Genomic DNA, 17,459 nt, shown 5'->3' with positions numbered 1-17,459 from the left:
TGATTTGGAAAGGCACACACCTGTCTATATAAGGCCCCTAAGTTGTCAGAGCAAAAACCAAGCCATTAGGTCTAAGGAATTGTCCATAGAGCTCCGAGACAGGATTGTGTCGAGGCACAGATCTGGGGAAGGGTACCAAACAAATTCTGCAGCATGGAAGGTCCTCAAGAACACAGTGGCCTCCATTCTTAAATGGAAGCAGTTTTAAATGGAAGCAGCCACTGTGACTCTTCCTAGAGCTGGCCAAACTGAGCTATCGGGGGAGAGGGGCCTTGGTCAGGGAGGAAGAACCTGATGGTCACTGACAGAGCTCCAGAGTTCTTCTGTGGACATGGGAGAACCTTCCAGAAGGACAACTATCTCTGCAGCACTCCACCAATCAGGCCTTTATGGTGGAGTTGCCAGATAGATGCCACTCCTCAGTAAAAGGCACATGACAGCCTGGTTGGGGTTTGCCAAAAGGCACCCAAAAAACTGACCATGAGAATCAAGAGTCTGATGAAACCAAGATTAAACTCTTTGGCCTAAATGCCAAGCGTCACATCTGGAGGAAACCTAGCACCATCCCTACGGTGAAGCATAGTGGTGGCAGCATCATGCTGTGGGGATGTTTTTTTAGGGGCAGGGACTGGGAGACTAGTCAGGTTGGAGGGAAAGATCCTTGATGAAAACCTGCTCCAGAGACCTCACTGGGTCGACGGTTTACTTTCCAACAGGACAACGACCCTAACCACACAGCCAAGAAAACACGAGTGGTTTCGGGACAAGTCTCAATGTACTTGAGTGGCCAAGCCAGAGCCCAGACTTGAACCAGATCGAACATCTCTGGAAACCTGAAAACAGCTATGCAGTGATACTCCACATCCAACCTGAGCTTGAGAGGATCTGCAAAGAATGGGAGAAACTCCCCAAATACAGGTGTTCAAAGCTTGTGTCATACCCAAGAAGACTCAAGGCTGTAATCGCTGCCAAAGGTGCTTCAACAAAGTAGAGTTGGTGGACTGAATACTTATTTAAATGTGATCAGTGTTTATTTTTTGCTAAAACTTCTAAAAAAAGTTTTTGCTTTGTCATTATGGGGTATTGAGGGAAACAAACTATTTCATCCATTTTAGAATAAGGCTGTAACTAAACATTTGGAAATTTCCGAATGCGCTGTAAATACAGAACCATTTTCAGCAATAAATGTAAACAAAGCGTATCATTACAAGTTGGTAGAACTGCAATTGCACCACCAAAAAGGGAGCAAGAAAAAAAACAAGTGCAAAGAATGTTCTGTCATTTATTATAGAGTTGACCCCATTCGATCACATTTGAGTACGTGGGCTAACCATTGAAGCATGTGTTGCTAATTATCTAACCGTACATATATTTGGGAGGATTTCAGGAAAAGTCAATAGACAGACAAACGAGCTTACTTCTGTGGTAGATGAAACAGAGTGACTTGATGCCAGAGGTTATCAGCAAGTACAGCATACATAGATACAATACAATACAATTACAGCGCACAAAGCAGTCTTTGGTCTTCTTACCACTATAAACTCATACATATAAATGTGTATTGTATCAAAAGTAGAAATTACATAGTCGTTGAAAGTAAATTCACATTTTTGACATACACTATATGTAATAAAGGAGCATACATAGGAGAGACATTGTATGTGTTAATAAAATGTTGAAACCATGGCTTTTTTAAGGACTGGTTTTGCCATTTATTTCTTCACAATTATATTTTTCCTGTCCAAATAATTGCATGGTTCTGGCTACCCATGTACTTTCAATATCATTCACTTGTATGACAGTATGCAACTAAATATTTTTTAATTTATTTTTTAATATAATATATAGAAACATCTGAAATGCTGAGAGATTGTCATATTGAAGAGCAGACCTGTGCTTTCAATCCTGGGCTTTTAAAACAAGGCCTCTTGAATAGCCTCTGCTGCTGTGTTGGACATGAAGAATAATGTGTGCCAGATTCTCTTCTTTAAATTGTTACTACTAACCCCTGCAGATGAGCCCAGCCCAGAAAAGACTTGTGGCCCCCCATCTTGGAGCAATGATTCTGGTGCCCTCCTAACTTGTTTAGAAGGTTGTTCTGTTGCCTCCTGGCTTGCGTGGTGATTCAGTTGTGAGGCACATGTGATGAACCTTCCGGGTGAGATAGATCAGGGAAGTGCTTTTAAAGTGTTTGAACCGCTGTGGAGAAAGAGGACAATTACAATCTTTATTAGCAACAGAATCACTACTCTAATAGATCTATGGAAAAATATAAAGAGTGATGTCATCAGCCTCTCACCTCAATAGGACTTGGGGGTCAGGGGTCGTTCTCCTTCTTTACCATCACGTCTCCGTCTCCGGCAAGGATGGTGGAGATCTCTCCCTGCATGAAGGCCCAGGGCACGGTGGATCCAGCCAGAGGGCAGCGCTCGCCGCTGGGGCAGTACACCTCTCCTCCGTTGCCCTGGCTGCGGATGGAGCCACGCGTGCATGGGAAGCAGAATTTGTGGTGCGGGACAGATGGACACTGGACAAAATGAGTGTCCTCCAGACGCTCTCGGCAAAGGGTGCAGCAGAGCAGGGCGCTTGGGGTGCCGCTTCCAGACTCCCCGACGCTGGTGGTGCTTGGCCCCCCTTGGCCCATAACTGCCTGGGAGACTGCGGCAGAGGCTGAGGAGGGACTGCCACTGGTTGGGCGGCCAGATGCGGAGGAGTGGGCCGAGGACATGCCGGGGCCATCTCGGGACATCTGGTTGGAGCTCAGGCTGTCGGCCACTCCCATGAGCGCTGAGATGGGTGAGGGCTGGCTGTGGGAGCGGGGCGGGCCGTCCTGGGGGTTGGGCATGCCTGAGCCCAGGGGCTCCATGCCTGGATAGGCACCTCGAGGCCAGGGATCCCTGGCTAGGTGATCCCCCATGGGCCTTCCTTCACTATCTCCGTTTTCTGAGCCAGGGGATGCTTTGCGTCGCCGTGCAGCACCCTTTGGAGGTGCAGAGCGAGCGGCAGGCGCCATTGGCATGCCGCCATCTGCGTACAACTGTGGAAGAACATCGGGCATCGGTGGCTCCTTAAATGAACGCACGCCATCGCTCAGGAGCTCAGTGAGTGCACGCCAGTCCCCAGCGCCCTGCCGCCTCTCGTATTCCACATAGCGCAGCCCAGAGTTCACTGCTTTGCCTGCGTCTTTGTTAGAGTCACGGAACATCTGCCTGACCAGCTCCGTGATGCCAGAGAACACTATTCCAGAGCCGCTGGGGTACTCCACAAACACCTTCAGCTCAAACTCGGGCCCGGCCCCGGCTTCGAAAGCGAGGATGCGCCCCACCAAGTTGTGGTCTTTCCTGAAGCGCACGCTGAAGGGGGCACAGCCACAGAGGGTCACCAGGACTTCTCGTACCACTTTGGGGCGGTTGGGCCAGCCCTCTGCCCGGCTCCTGGCGCTCTCCGCTAGCTCAGCCATGACCTCCCCATTCCTCCAGCCTGCTTCCAGACCCACCAGAGCAGAGGCACCAGCTCCCAGTGACATAGCTGACACTACCTGACGCCTACTAACATCACCCATTATAGGGCCAGAGGAGGCAGCCATCTGTTGGCCCCCAGCTCTGGTGCCTAGAACGGGGGCCAACAAGCCGTGAGGGGGCCCCACTAACCCCTGGGCTATCAAAGCATGAGGTATGGTCCCATGTAGAGCAGGTATGGCCCCAGCCATAGCCCGTCTGGTGTTGGGGCTCTGCCTGCTCCCTTCTGACATACTCACATCCTCAGCTCTGTGCAGACCATTGGGAAGGCGGGGGGAAACTCCATACTCTCCCCTAACCCTGTCTAAACGCTCTGCGTGCTGCCTCCCTCCTTCCATTGGCCCACCTGAGCTGGGTTTGCCTTGCTGAGGGCCTGGGGACCTTCCGTCCAAAACACCGTGGCTGCTCTTCAACTGCCTGGCCGTCTCAATTAGAAGCTCGATTCTGTCTGCCCCGTCGTAGTTCACACATCCCCGGCAAACAGCTTCGCTGAATTCCCAGAGCATGGCCCAGGGCATCTTGGGCAGATCGCAGAGATAGCACCATTGCCGCCTAGATGATGCCTGTGAGGCAGACGACATGTTGTTTACAGGCCCTCGCACAAACTTTCTTGAGCGGCCAACGCGTTTCAGTCTTTACTTTTCGCGGATTTTTCAATATTCAGTCACGTCGAACAACATGCCCCGATTTTGTTGTAAAATATGAAACTGTCCGAACAGCTCTTGTCGATTGCCGCTTTTAAAAGTTAGCTACGTTTTCTTTCTCGGGCTGCCCGTGTCGTTATGTCTGGGAGGAAGTAAAATGAGTTTAAGACACCGGATACACCTACTGCATTGCTGTTGAATTCTGGGAGTTGTAGTTGAAGTCTGAACTTCTCATAGAAAGCTAGCCAGCTCACACTCATTGAACAATGAAAACTTAGCTACTAACTAGGTACATGAGTAATGCAATTTTCAGTCCCCAATGCTTCTTCTACGCATGATGGCAAAAGATAAATGATGGGACTAGTTTATATTTACTGAAGTTGATAATATCTAGAATTTCCGAGATACCATTTAAAAATGTCAACATTTTGAGATACACACAGACCATATATATTTAAGCAATAAGGCACGAGGGGGCATGGTATATAGCCAATATACCACAGCTAAGGGCTGTTCTTAGCTGTGGTATATTGGCCATATACCACGAACCTCTGAGGTGCCTTATTGCTATTATAAACTGGTTACAAATGTAATTAGAGCAGTAAAAATAAATATTTTGTATACCCACGGTATGCAGTCTGATACACCACGGCTGTCAGCCAATCAACATTCAGGGCTCTAACCACCCAGTTTATAATTCTTCATTTGTAACATTGTGAGGTGATTTCAAAGGTGACACCACATGAGTGTTTTCCTGGGGCCCAAAGTTTATCCTGATCTGGTAGGCAAAGCTAACCAGGAAAAACTCCGGACCCTAGTTCTAGGGTGTGACAAAGTAAGAAATCAGCTGTAATTTAAAACGGTTTTATATGGGCTATAATGGGACCAGTTCTAATCAGGCCACACATTTTTTTTTTACGACAACTGCGATTAGACAACAGAACTAACAGGAATGAGCTTGCTTTATGCAGGGTTGCATTGTGTAAGCAATTGCATCGGTAATTAAACAGTTACTCACGCAGTATGTCATCACTGTGCAGTGTTGGAAAAAGTACACAATTGTCATTCTTAAGTAAAAGTACTACTTGAGTAAAAGTCTAAAAGTATTTGATTTTAAATATACTTAAGTATCAAAAGTAAAAGTATAAATCATTTCAAATTGCTTATATCAGGTAAACCAGACTGCAAGTTTGTCTTGTTTTTATTTTTAAATTTATGGATAGTAAGGGTCCCACTCCAACACTCAGACATAATTTTAAAATGAAGCATTTGTGTTTAGTGAGTCAGCCAAATCAGAGGCAGTAGGGATGAGCAGGGATGTTCTCTTGATAAGTACGTGAATTGGACCATTTTCCTGTCCTGCTAAGCATTCAAAATGTAACGAGTACTTTTGGGTGTCAGGGAAATGCATGGAGTAAAAAGTACATTATTTTCTTTAGGAATGTAGTGGAGTAAAAGTAAAAGTTGTCAAATATAAATAGTAAAGCACAGATACCCCAAAAAACGACTTAAATAGTACTTTAAGTACACAACTGCTATTGTGTTTATTAATTCCAGTCAATAATTTTGGATTCATAAGGTCTAGGTAGCCTAATCACCCGAAATTTGAATATAATCCAAATTTGATCACATTCACATGTTCTCTTAACACATATAAATAGTCGATAAATACATAGCTTATAAATACATGGCGTTACCGCTTCGTTTCACCTGGCCAGAGGGGATAAGACTTCATAGTCTTCTATAGGCTACCTACAGTTGTGGTTGTTATCAGTAGGCTACACTTAATCAGACTGAAGCACAGATTAATTGTGCATGAGCTAACAAATCATGAGGCAAAACAGACTAAACAACAGTACTTGGTCCCTCTTTTCAGCGCTTTTGTGTTTATTAAACCTAATCTAAAGTGTTGCAGCAAATACCAGCTCACCACATGTTTGCCAGTGGCCCTGTTGTGCTGTTCTCTGCAATGATAGATCGATATAAATCTCCACATAATGCTACAAATGAAGAAACATATCCAGTTTGTTCTATCTCAAAATGTCGAGTTACTATCTCGATTTAAAAAAAATAGTATCTCAACATTTTTACATAGGTATCTCAAATTGAGATAGTATAAAAAAATATATCTTATAAATTGATGGCTGGAATGGGCTTCCTTCCATACACGACAGTGCCGTTTTAATGTGCTTTTCTGATTTGCTTGGTGAGGCCATGGCATGAGGGAATATCCGTTGTCCCCAATTGAGTGAAAAGTAGGCTCTTTCTATTCATAACTGTTAAGCTAACTACAGGTGTAAACTATATACTCAGATGTTGAAACAAATTCGCGAATTAGCTAAGTATTTTGATTGAATTTGACTTTTGTCAAAAGTTTTGGTGACGTTCATGTCTAACGTTACTCAATGCGAGCTAGCTAACTAATGCATAGTTAGCTAACGTTATCTAGCTAACGTTACAGTACACAATAATGTTAAATTGGTGAAAAAAATTACGTTTGCAGTAAGTAGCTAGCCAGTTACTTTTACGCTCATACTTTTATTTTATATAACTAACCACCTGGGTAGATATTTGTAGTCAACTATTTGTTAGCTAACGGTTAACTTGCTAGCAAAGTTGAATTTAATTTCACCCAAATATCAACATTGTTTTTTGGTTTTGTCCATTTTAGAAATGTGGACCATCCAGGTCTCCCTCATTCTGAGCTTTCTGTGTGGAAGAGGATTAGGAGGAGCAGCTAGAGGAGAGTGTGAATGGGGTGTCAGTCTTTGTGAAATCGGTGACCCCCTCAACAGCATTTCAACCTGTAACTTTGAGAGTCCTCTGACCACCCTGTCAGGAGGCATAGAGATGCAGCAGTTCAGCACCAAGGTTCAGGACATTATAAAGACTCTGACTGACCAGCCAGTCAACACCCAGGAGAGTACCACTGTGAGTTTCCAACCCAGTCGAAGTACAGTGGTTGAGATTTATACTGTGTAACTAGAGGAAGATTCTTCACTGGTTAACTGTGCACAGTTTCTGTTCTGCAGAGTTATCTTGGCTTCCCTTACTACCTACGCATAGACCTACTGTGTGGTTCAAAGGTAACATAACACCTCTCACATCCTTTAATATGACTTATTTTGAATGCAAACACATCGACTAGAAGAATAATCTACATGTTTGTTCGAACAGGAGTCTTCTAAGCGTGCTATTCAGGAGGCCCTTCTCACAGGGTTGACCCCCAATGTAGTCCTGACCTTCCAGGAACCCGTCCACCCCATCCGCCTCAAATCGCAGAGACTGCAGATCATTCTCACCACAGCCCCCCTGCTGGACAGTGGTATGTGCGCATGTGTGTCAGTTTTGTCTTGTATGTTAATTTGAACTAGGCCAAGTTTTTATGAGCTTGCAGCTGTATGTGCTACATGTGTGGTCTGTTTGTAGAGTGGAATTCACTCATGTTCATTTGTGCTCCCGGTCAGGAACGTCAAGTGTGTGTGTTTTCCTCTGCAGTGCCCTGTGACAGCGACCTGTGCCAGCTGGGTTGGTATGCTCCCATGCCCATCCTTAATGGGTCGGTAGTATACAGGGTTCAAGTGGTGTCAAATGGCCAGGGTCAACTGGTGCCTGAGAGAAGGTCAGTGACAACTGTTTGTGTATTTAAATGTGCACGCATGCATAGGCCTATACCACACAGTGTCTGCCTAGCGTTGGTCATGTACTTGCTTCACTTTACAGGATGTCAAATCAGCCACACTTAAAAGTTTACTATTCAATTCTCATCTAGAAAATGTTTTTTGGGGTATGGCTATTAAGAAATAAGGCACGAGGGAGTATGGTATATGGCCAATATACCACGGCTAAGGGCATTTCTTATGCACAACGCATCGCGGAGTGCCTGGACACAGCCCTTAGCCGTGTATATTTTGGCCATATACCACAAACCCCCGAGGTGCCTTATTGCCATTAATAGTAATTAGAGCAGTAAAAATAAATGTTTTGTCATACCCGTGGTATACGGTCTGATATACCATGGCTGTCAGCCAATCAGCATTCAGGGCCAGAACCAAGATCATGACCCTCTCTCTACATGACTGCTGAACTGCATGCTGTGTCTGTGTTTGTGTGAGCAGCTTTGCAGTGAATGTTAATGGCTATGTGCGCACCACTGACAGAGGGGAGACGGAGATCTCCTTTGGTACGGAGGTGAGGGACAGACATCCACAAAGAGGGAGAGGAGGAAGGAGAGAGAAAATTAAGCTAATAGACATTCTGTAGATGTGTGGGTGGTTTTGTGTGAAAATGGTGCGAAAATGTTTTGCACTAGGTGTCTTCTGAATGAAGGATTTTTAAAGAGATGTAAACAAAAATGTATTGAAGTTGATTATCCACGAGTAATTGTTAAAGTATAGATTATTTATGATTTATAATATTTCAAATGTATATACAGTGCTCTGCTCTTTCGATCTCTCTCTGTTCGTATGTCTATAGATGCCAGCACTGGAGGACATGATGGTTTTGGGCAGTCCCTCTCGCCCTCTGTGGGCAGTGGTGCAGAATTCTCCCGTCCTCATCCTCCCTGGTATTCCTGGCTTCAAGGCTGTTCTGATGACCGCCACAGAGTTCCAGCACACCTCCCCCATCGAGGTAAAACCAGACACATAGTGTAAAGATGCAGGCTCATTGACTGTTTGTGTGAGTGTGTAGTACTGTGTACCCAGCAGACCTGGGTTCAAATAGCATTTGAAAAAAGTTCAATCTATTTTGTCAGGGAGTCATGCTGAGACCAAGGTCTCTTGCAGATTAGCCCTATAATTACAAAAATAAAAGTCAATACAATACATTATGCAAAACAGAGATACAAAAATACATTCATGGAAGGCAAACATATTATTCGTCAAAATATCCCTCAATCAGCTGCCTGAATTGCTATAGAGGCACCAAATCATCCAATTTTGGAGAGTTTTGGAGATTATTCCACAAGTAAGGTGAATTTTGTTTCTTCTAAAACCTGATTCACACAACTCTTGTCGACTGAATTATCTGCTTTCTACTATTAAGCAAGAGGCATGACATATTTCTATAGAAGAAGCCAATTTCTATTCTAAGCTTCTTAACTTACTGCTCAATATGCTTTTTAAAAGATGGATGCCCAGACATTTGTAAGCTGGGACACGATAATGTGGACCCCATCCAAAGTACATATGCTTAAGTTATTGGCGTCATCTCTATCCGTTCTAGAAAAAAACATATACTTAGTTTTAGTTTTACCCGCTTTCAAAACTAATTTAAGGTCAAATGTTTTCTGTAAAACAATGAAGTTCAGATAGAGCCTGGTTAACAGAAAGGGCAATAGAATACACAACAATATCGTCCTCATACAAGTGACAGTTACAATTTTTTACAGACAAACCAATATTGTTTATATAGATAGTAAAAAGTACATCACCTAAATTCAACCCCTGTGGGACACCTTTTGTAATATCAAGGAAACCTGACTTAACACCATCAGAAAATACACATTGTGTCCTGTCAGGCAGGTAGTTTTTAAACCAATTACATGCAGCCTCATCCAGACCAATTTTGGACAACCTTTTTAATGAATAATGAGTAGTCAACAGTGTCAAAGGACTTTTACAGGTCAATGTAAAGGGCAGCTCAATGTTGCTTTTTGTCCATACAGTTAACTATATCATTTATAACCAATGAAGCAGCAGAGATAGTGCTGCCTGAAGCCAGATTGAGGAACTCTTAAAATACATTTTGTAGATAGTTCCTATCTTAGCTTAGAGTTGATCAGAGTTTCTAATATTTTTGCCAGGCAAGAAAGTTTAGAGAGAGGGTGGGAATTATTTCGTTCTGATGGGTCACCATCTTTGTGGAGAAGGAGCACATGGGTCGCCTTCCAAACGCTCGGGATAAAACCAGATATGATCACCAGACAAAAAAATGGTTAATGATTCAGCAATCAAGGGGCCGGAAACCTGCAGTAAAAACGGGTCAAGCATATCAACCCCAGTAGGTTATGTAACATCAATCTTAAGCAAGGAAGTTAGCACATCACAGGTAGTAACTTGTTGAAATGAAAACACAGATTTACTAGTAGTTGAGGAGTTTTCAATCAAGTCAGCTGGAGGCTGGGAACAACAAACTGACTGACCAGGGCCCGGTATCCCGATTGCGATGGAACTTAGGTTTACGAGTGTTTTAACTATGCATCTTTCCTACAACGGCTGAAGATGTAACGTACATTTCCCAAAACACCCCGCAGATACGTCGTTGAGGCATGTCGATACTGATAGGATCAAAAAAAAGACAACGCTGCTCTCGGATCAGCTTTCTCCATTAAAATCTTAACTTAACATTAGAATTATTCTACAATACTGACGATGGATCAGCTCCTAGAAAGATATTATCACCTATGGCTGCAAATATTGATGCGGCTTATTATAATGCTTACCCTATAACAGGTTACCAACTTTGTTAAAGCAAGGCCCCTGAACTCTCATGTATTTTCTGCACTATGCAATGATATGGGCAGCGACCATGTAACGCTTTTACAACATTTAGAAGTGCGCTGGTTATCAAGGGGCAAAGTATTGACACATTTTTTTGAATTGAGAGACGAGCTTAAAGTTTTCTTTACTGACCATCATTTTCACTTGTCTGACCGCTTGCATGATGACGAGTTTCTCACACGACTGGCCTATCTGGGTGATGTTTTTTCTCGCCTGAATGATCTGAATCTAGGATTACAGGGACTCTCCGCAACTATATTCAATGTGCGGGACAAAATTGAGGCTATAATTAAGAAGTTGGAGCTCTTCTCTGTCTGCATTAACAAGGACAACACACAGGTTTTTCCATCATTGTATGATTTTTTTGTGTGCAAATGAACTCAAGCTAATGGACAATGTCAAATGTGATATAGCGAAGCACCTGAGTGAGTTGGGTGCGCAATTACACAGGTACTTTCCCGAAACGGATGACACTAACAACTGGATTCGTTATCCCTTTCATGCTCTGCCTCCAGTCCATTTACCGATATCTGAACAAGAGAGCCTCATCGAAATTGCAACAAGCGGTTCTGTGAAAATTAAATTTAATCAGAAGCCACTGACAGATTTCTGGATTGGGCTGCCCTCAGAGTATCCTGCCTTGGCAAATCGCGCTTTTAAGACACTGATGCCCTTTGCAACCACGTACCTATGTGAGAGTGGATTCTCGGCCCTCACTAGCATGAAAACTAAATACAGGCACAGACTGTGTATGGGAAATGATTTAAGATTGAGACGCCCTCTAATACAACCCAACAATGCAGAGTTATGTGCATCCTTTCAAGCACACCCTTCTCATTAACCTGTGGTGAGTTATTTACAATTTTCGATGAACAAATTAGGTGTTATATGTAAGATGGTTAAATAAAGAGCAAAATTATTGATTATTATTATTTGTGCACTGGTCCTATAAGAGCTCTTTGTCACTTCCCACGAGCCGGGTTGTGACAAACTCACACTCATTCTTATGTTTAATAAATGTATCGTATAGTGTGTGGCAGGCTTACAATGTTGGCAAAAAACAACATTTGAGAGTGCGCTGACTCTGGTGCTAGAGGGGGTACGCAGCTGGAGGTTGAATGTTTGAAGGGGTACGGGTCTATAAAAAGTTTCGGAACCACTGCCCTATAATAATGCACTAAATCAAGATTTGGAACATCATTATGCACATGTTAGGCTACACTTCATGAAATATATTGAGACAAATTACAGACGGTAGCGTACAAGTAGAAAAATAGAACTCAATGGATTGAACATAGGCCTATAGCCTAGCGTAGGCTATTTATATTTGAATGTAGTCATCTGTTTTAATTTGAAGCATCTTTCTTTATATTGTTTGTATGAATTGCAAAGACATTGGCAACTTTGTATTTGTATTTTGTAATCAACTTTGTTCTGAAGTTATCAGCTGTCACAGAGAGGCGGATAAGCCATGTGATTCAATGTTTAGTGGAGATCTTCTCTATATAAAGTGACACAGGAGGGCAAAAGAACATCTAATGACGCACTTAGCTGTTCTTGTCTGGGGCAGGTGTTAGATTACGAGCGCTTTCAAGTGCAACGTTAATTACGATGGTTTTGGGAAACAGCTCTGAGATTTAACGATGCTCCTACGAAGGTTCTAATGATGAACTTAGCCTTAAGATGCTTTTGGGAAATCGGGCCCATGGCTATAAAATAATCCTCAAATTAAAATATACAATTATGATTAAAAGCATCAAAAACATTTATTGTAATGATGCCTGAGTCTGACAGAACTTGCTTAGGCAGGGAAGGGGAGGGAATTAGCACACTTCAGCAAATAATTTTTTTTTCACGAATTTATAAGAATCACCAGAAATAGAGCTTAACAAGTAGTTGGATTTAGCTTTCTTAATCAAGATAGTACAACTGTTTCTGAGTTGTCTGAAAGATTTCCAATCAGAGACAGTCAGTTTTCCTAGCTTTGGCCGAGGCTTGGTTCCTCTTGTGAATAAGCTCTGAAATATCAAATGAATACCAAGAGTTTGATTTGTTCTTAACTCTATATTGTTTCAAAGGTGCATGTTTATCTGCTAGGCACCAGCCTGGGCAACTCCAGTCCTCGGGGGCCTGATTGGTGTCACACTTTTGTCCCAGTCCCAACTAACACACCTGACTACAATAATCAACTAATCATGATCTTCAGTTTACAATGTAATTAGTTTAAATCAGCTGTGTTTGCTAGGAGGGGCAAAGTGGGGGAAAGTGTGACACCAATTAGGCCCCCGAGGACTGGAGTTGCCCAGGCCTGTCAGACCTCAGACAGCGAGGGGAATAAAAATAGAGGAGAAATGTTCAATGGCTAACTGAGTCAGGAATACAGGAAACTCTGGATAACTCGCATTGGGATAATTCATGTAAAACGATAAAAGCCGATTAAGTATATTTATTGTCCGTAGAGGTTCGGCCACTGTTGCGACTCGATAGGTTTGGGAGATCCCTCGATGACCAATGGGATGTGGGACATGGTGGACCCAAGCCAATCAGTAGAATACCCCGAGGCTGGGGGATTGCAGTCCTCCGCAAGTAAACAGTTGTTGCATTGGAAATTGGGCCGGTCCACGTTGTCCCAGAACAGAGCAAAATAGATGCAACTCCTACAACGTAGGAAACGTTTACATTTGATATTTTTGTTTCGTATACTCCCAATAATAAACTATACAAAAAGCTGAAAATGTTTGAATGCTTTAGTTGTGCTTGATTGAGCGTGCATGGTGCAATGGAACTAATGGAATAGTCCCTAAAGTGCAAACCCTGCCCATCTGTCACACCAAACAGGCTCGAGCAAATGTTTCATTTTAGTCCATTTCAATTCCAATTTTCCTGAATGCTTCTCCATAAGAAAAACATTGTAATTTCAGTTTACTACCTGAATTTACATAGAATTAACCCCCACTCTGGTATGCATGTGTGTCCAAACGGTTTACACTTAGGTGGGCATCGAGAGCTGTTGGGCGGGCTCCCTGAACTGCCCTCAGGTGGAGTTCTCCTCCATGATCTTGGAGGCAATCTCCACAGAGAGCTCCCTGTTCGTCCGCCAGAACCAGCTGCTGCACCGCTTCGTGGGCAACTTCTCTCTGCTGCCTCTAAGAGTCCCGCCCTCAGGTACCAGCGCACCGTCAGACACCGCTGGCTCCCATTCACCCTGCTTACACACTGGAACATGAAATCTGGAATCTCTGTCCCCTGTGTTCACAGAATAAATCAAATCAAAGTTTATTTGTCACGTGCGCCGAATACAACAGGTTTAGACCTTACAGTGAAATGCTTACTTACAGGCTCTAACCAATAGTGCAAAAAAGGTATTAGGTGAACAATAGGTAGGTAAAGAAATAAAACAACAGTAAAAAGACAGGCTATATACAGTAGCAAGGCTACATACAGACACTGGTTAGTCAGGCTGATTGAGGTAGTATGTACATGTAGATATGGTTAAAGTGACTATGCATATATGATGAACAGAGAGTAGCAGTAGCGTAAAAGAGGGATTGGTGGGTGGCGGGACACAATGCAGATAGCCCGGTTAGCCAATGTGCGGGAGCACTGGTTGGTCGGCCCAATTGAGGTAGTATGTACATGAATGTATAGTTAAAGTGACTATGCATATATGATAAACAGAGAGTAGCAGCAGCGTAAAAAGAGGGGTTGGGGGGGGCACACAATGTAAATAGTCCGGGTAGCCATTTGATTACCTGTTCAGGAGTCTTATGGCTTGGGGGTAAAAACTGTTGAGAAACTTTTTGTCCTAGACTTTGTCCTAGAAATTGCACAGTTGATTCTCAAACTGAGACTACGGCACCTAGAGACGCATGAACACAGATGAAATTACGTATTCATTCATGAATATTATGTTTCTGTCCATCAAGTTAAACAACTCAACTATTGTTGGATAAGCTGCATACGTAAAAAGACTGTCAACAGATGACTCACATTGAAAAAAAACAGTGGCAAAATTTCGGGCACAAAGTCTCTTTGTGGCCATAGCATTCAGGTCCACTAACAAAACCATACATAGCTCCATTAAAACTCTCCGTATCCCCCTCTCTCTACCCTGTGTCAGAGGCGTGGCAGCAGGTGCTGCGCACAGTGTGTGTGTCCCGCATGGTGCCTGTGTTCATCCCGTACCACGACACCGAGTACTTCTACATCCTGGGAGGAGGCTGGCAGAAGGGCACCCTCTACAGGGCCCAGGTCTACGGTCAGTCAGTCAGTTAGTTAGTTATTCAAGCAGACAGGCAGCCAGTCAATTAGTCAAACAATGAATCAGTCAGCCAGTCAGTCCCAAACCTCTGGCTTTCATCTGCTGTCAGATATGATGATTCTTTTTTTACTCAGGCTATGTGCTTAGCTGTCTCTTATTTGGGATTTCCTTCTCTGTTTTTTTCTTATCACACAATTCTCTTAGTCTTTACTTCTCTTATTATTTTCCACGGTTCAATTTCCCCAACAGATGGGGATGTGACGTTTACTCAGTTGCTAGACTCCAAGGGCAGAACTGCTTGCGAGTTTATGAACAGTGAGTTCACCAGCCACCATATTTTCCATGAATTACCATGAATGTTTTATATTAAGGTTTTTTGTAGTACAATACACAACTGTCTAATGTAGGCTAACTGATGGTTGTGTTATGATATATTATTTTTCACTGTCTGCAGACCCGGGTAAAATTGTATTTTAAATTATTTGAAATACTTTATCTGTGCTTGATTGAACTTGCCTGGCTTAATTAACTAATAGAATAGTTACAAAGGTGCTAACCCTGCCAATTTGGTGCTCAAGCAAACGCTGAAAGTATTTGAATGAATTCAAGTAGTTTTTGAACCCAGGTCTGAACTGTTTAGATTCACGCCTTATGTGTATATTATCCTCAGGTAAAGCCTGCCAGGTCAAATGGGCAGCCCAGGATTCTTCTCACAACCACCTGATTGACTTGATTCTCCTCGAACTGCTACTGGACAATAAACAGGCCCACTCCTACCACCTCCTCATATTAGGTACAGTAGTAACATGTTATTTCAGATGATTTACAGAAACTTTGAAGCCCGAAAGTCTGCACACTATAATTTCAATGTAACAGAGTGGTGTGAGAAGTAGGACATGTAATAATAAGACTGTTTCTGGTCTTTGCAGACAATAATTTCCACCTTGGCGACACCTTGCCCAAGTATATACCAAAAGGTATTTTCTGCCCCTCTTATATATGTTTTGCATTTTGTAACTGAGTTGAGTTGGTTTAAACTCACTCCTCAGGTTGAAATACCCCCACCCGCTAGCTTTTCGGTGGTGCAGCTGGCTAAGGTGTTTCCAGAGGACGGTCACGTGTGTTTGCAAGACCGAGGATGCAAGATTGAGTACCAGTGTGAACTCTTGAGCGAGGAAGCTAAACTATTGAGCGACAGCGTAACCACATTAATATTATGTATTATATTATGTGAAATATTGACTTGTTTTGCATTAGGGTGAGTAACGGTGTGTGTTTGTGCAGGCAGTGGAGACTCGTTCACGGTGGTGACCAAGACTCAGGAGAATGTCTCAGTGACTCTGCACTTGAGGGGCATGGTGTTCAACCCCATCAGTGCCATCCTCTACATCTGGGGCAACGCTCTGCTCTGCTCGTGGGTATTCAGCTGTGTGTGTGTGAGAGAGAGAGAGAGAGAGAGAGGCAAGCTTACATTTAGGGTTTATATAGCTATAGATTTGAGCGACAGGACTGTGAGCACACACAACTGAAACAGCCTCTGAAATAAAGGCTAGAAAGTAGCATAAGTGTGTGCATAACGTTTGTGTAAGGGTTTCCATTAAGAAAATGTGGCCCCGAACATTTGGCTGGCATTATTTTAATTTACCGGACACCCACGGTTCTCAGAATGACAGAAATCACCTCTCCATCACGGTTGACAACTCCACAGTGTCGCCCTCCCAGAGTGCAAAGAACCTTGGCGTGACCCTGGACAACGCACTGTCATTTTCTGCAAACATCAAAGCAGTAACTCGGTTCTGCAGGTTCATGCTCTACAACATCCGTAGAGTACGACCCTACCTCACACAGGAAGCGGCGAAAGTCCTAATCCAGACACCTGTCCTCTCCCGTCTGCACTACTGCAACTCGCTGTTGGTTGGGCTCCCCACTTGTGCCATCAACCTCCTGCAACTTATCCAGAACACTGCAGCCCACCTGGTTTTCAACCTTTCCAAGTTCTCTCATGTCACCCCGCTCCTCCACACACTCCACTGGCTTCCAGTCGAAGCTCGCATCCCCTACAAGACCATGGTGCTTACCTACGGAACAGCAAGAGGAACTGCCCATCCCGACCTTCAGGCTATGCTCAAACCCAACACCCCAACCCAAGCACTCTGTTCTGCCACCTCAGGTCTCTTGGCCCTCCCACCCCTAGGGGAGGGCAGCTCCCGCTCAGCCCAGTCCAAGCTCTTCTCTGTCCTGGCACCCAATGGTGGAACCAGCTTCCCCCTGATGCTAAGACAGCAGAGTCCCTTACCATCTTCCGAACACCCCTGAAACCCTACCTCTTCAAGCAGTATCTTAAATAATCCTCCTCCTCACCTTGAGCCCCCCCCCCCCTTCTAGCTCTGACTCTATTTTGAGGAAGAATTTACTGTCTATGCCTGTGATGTGTTTGTCCCACCTAGCTGTCTTTAGATGAATGCACTAACTAGATAAGAGCATCTGCTAAATGACTAAAATGTCAACTTAATTAATCTTAACAGAATATGCA

At 43.6% G+C, this 17,459-nt stretch overlaps 2 protein-coding genes across 2 annotated transcripts in view; one reads left to right on the top strand and one right to left on the bottom strand.

Annotated features, from left to right (window-relative positions):
- Positions 1-1,268: 1,268 nt before the first annotated feature.
- LOC120056971 (interferon regulatory factor 2-binding protein 1-like) lies at positions 1,269-4,303 on the bottom strand. Its single transcript, XM_039005299.1, has 2 exons — positions 2,300-4,303; positions 1,269-2,199 (listed from the first exon to the last, which is right to left on the bottom strand). Exon 1 carries the CDS (start codon positions 4,097-4,099, stop codon positions 2,318-2,320), a length of 1,782 nt encoding a protein of 593 aa, XP_038861227.1. The 5' UTR covers positions 4,100-4,303; the 3' UTR covers positions 1,269-2,199; positions 2,300-2,317.
- Positions 4,304-6,835: 2,532 nt separating this feature from the next.
- The window catches only part of LOC120056788 (cation channel sperm-associated protein subunit gamma-like), a 24,130-nt gene continuing 13,506 nt past the window's right edge, over positions 6,836-17,459 (top strand). The window contains exons 1-12 of the mRNA XM_039004992.1: positions 6,836-7,093; positions 7,195-7,248; positions 7,340-7,487; positions 7,661-7,784; positions 8,281-8,353; positions 8,639-8,794; positions 13,659-13,830; positions 14,786-14,923; positions 15,176-15,241; positions 15,597-15,719; positions 15,856-15,903; positions 16,211-16,340. Of these exons, the coding sequence (XP_038860920.1) occupies positions 6,836-7,093; positions 7,195-7,248; positions 7,340-7,487; positions 7,661-7,784; positions 8,281-8,353; positions 8,639-8,794; positions 13,659-13,830; positions 14,786-14,923; positions 15,176-15,241; positions 15,597-15,719; positions 15,856-15,903; positions 16,211-16,340 (1,490 nt within the window). The remainder of the gene's footprint in view (positions 7,094-7,194; positions 7,249-7,339; positions 7,488-7,660; positions 7,785-8,280; positions 8,354-8,638; positions 8,795-13,658; positions 13,831-14,785; positions 14,924-15,175; positions 15,242-15,596; positions 15,720-15,855; positions 15,904-16,210; positions 16,341-17,459) is intronic.

The sequence above is a fragment of the Salvelinus namaycush genome, chromosome 12 (assembly GCF_016432855.1).
Source record: "Salvelinus namaycush isolate Seneca chromosome 12, SaNama_1.0, whole genome shotgun sequence".
NCBI classification, from domain to species: Eukaryota; Metazoa; Chordata; class Actinopteri; order Salmoniformes; family Salmonidae; genus Salvelinus; species Salvelinus namaycush.
Note: the sequence above shows the minus strand (reverse complement) of the source record. Positions and strands in the feature narration are given on the sequence as shown.

What these genes read in the sequence shown, in the direction of transcription:
- LOC120056971 (XM_039005299.1), bottom strand. Translation starts at nt 4,099, where the DNA reads ATGTCGTCTGCCTCACAGGCATCATCTAGGCGGCAATGGTGCTATCTC.